The sequence below is a fragment of the Diaphorina citri genome, unplaced genomic scaffold, assembly GCF_000475195.1.
Source record: "Diaphorina citri unplaced genomic scaffold, Diaci psyllid genome assembly version 1.1 scaffold23594, whole genome shotgun sequence".
Classification (NCBI taxonomy): Eukaryota; Metazoa; Arthropoda; class Insecta; order Hemiptera; family Psyllidae; genus Diaphorina; species Diaphorina citri.
In genome coordinates this window covers 1-811 of record NW_007400937.1, presented here as the reverse complement: position 1 = coordinate 811, position 811 = coordinate 1, and the positions used below count along the sequence as shown (strand labels likewise).

Below are 811 nucleotides of genomic sequence, written 5' to 3'. Positions count from 1 at the left end.
TTTAGTCCAAAAATTTGGTCAACTACGGGTAAATTTCTGAATCACCCCTTGAAATAAATTTACAACATTTGAAGCGTAAGTACCTCCTTTCAGTTTTTCGAGCCAATTCAAAACTAAAAAATCTCAAAAGCTTTCAATTCTCTTAAAAGGGATAGAAAAAATTCCAGAGGAGGTTCTGATGAATAAAATAGGTGTTCGTAAAAGTACCGTAGAATAGTAGGTGGTCACAGAAGAACAGTAAAAAGTAACCTCCGAAAAACCTTGAAACATCCAAAAAAGGAACACGAAATCTCCAAAAAAAAACCTCATTTAATAAAAGAAATCGGAAAATTTCAGTAGACAACCAAGCATTAAAAGAATCAGAAAATTTTGGTCTCCAATCAAGTATTAAAAGAATCGGAAAATTTTGGTCTCCAATCAATCATGGCAGAAGAAGTTCTCCAACTGGTCGGTCTCATAGGAGACGAAGACTCCGTGGTGGGGTTCTTACTGGGTGGTATTGGTCACCAAACTATCACCCCTCCCCTGCAAACGGTCACCTCCAACGTGTTTGTCGTCGACAAGGAAACGCCAGCGGATGAAATAGAGGACGCGTTTCGAACGCTCGTCAGACGGACGGACGTTGGAATTGTCCTGATAACTCGACTGGTGGCGGACAGAATTCGACATACCCTGGACATCAGAGAGCGGTCAAATCAGGTGGGTAAAAGTTGAGAGAGAGAGCTAACCCAAGAGTCGAGAGAGAAAGATAGCCCAAAAGTCGAGAGAAAGAGCTAGCAAATTTGGTATATGGGTCGAAATCTCTGCTAGT

At 41.1% G+C, this 811-nt stretch overlaps 1 protein-coding gene across 1 annotated transcript; it reads left to right on the top strand.

The window, feature by feature from the left end:
* Nucleotides 1–797, top strand: LOC103523452 (V-type proton ATPase subunit F-like). Its single transcript, XM_008488492.2, has 2 exons — nt 1–75; nt 337–797. The coding sequence occupies exon 2, from the start codon at nt 424–426 to the stop codon at nt 712–714; it is 291 nt and encodes a 96-aa protein (XP_008486714.2). The 5' UTR covers nt 1–75; nt 337–423; the 3' UTR covers nt 715–797.
* The last annotated feature ends 14 nt before the right edge of the window (nt 798–811 follow it).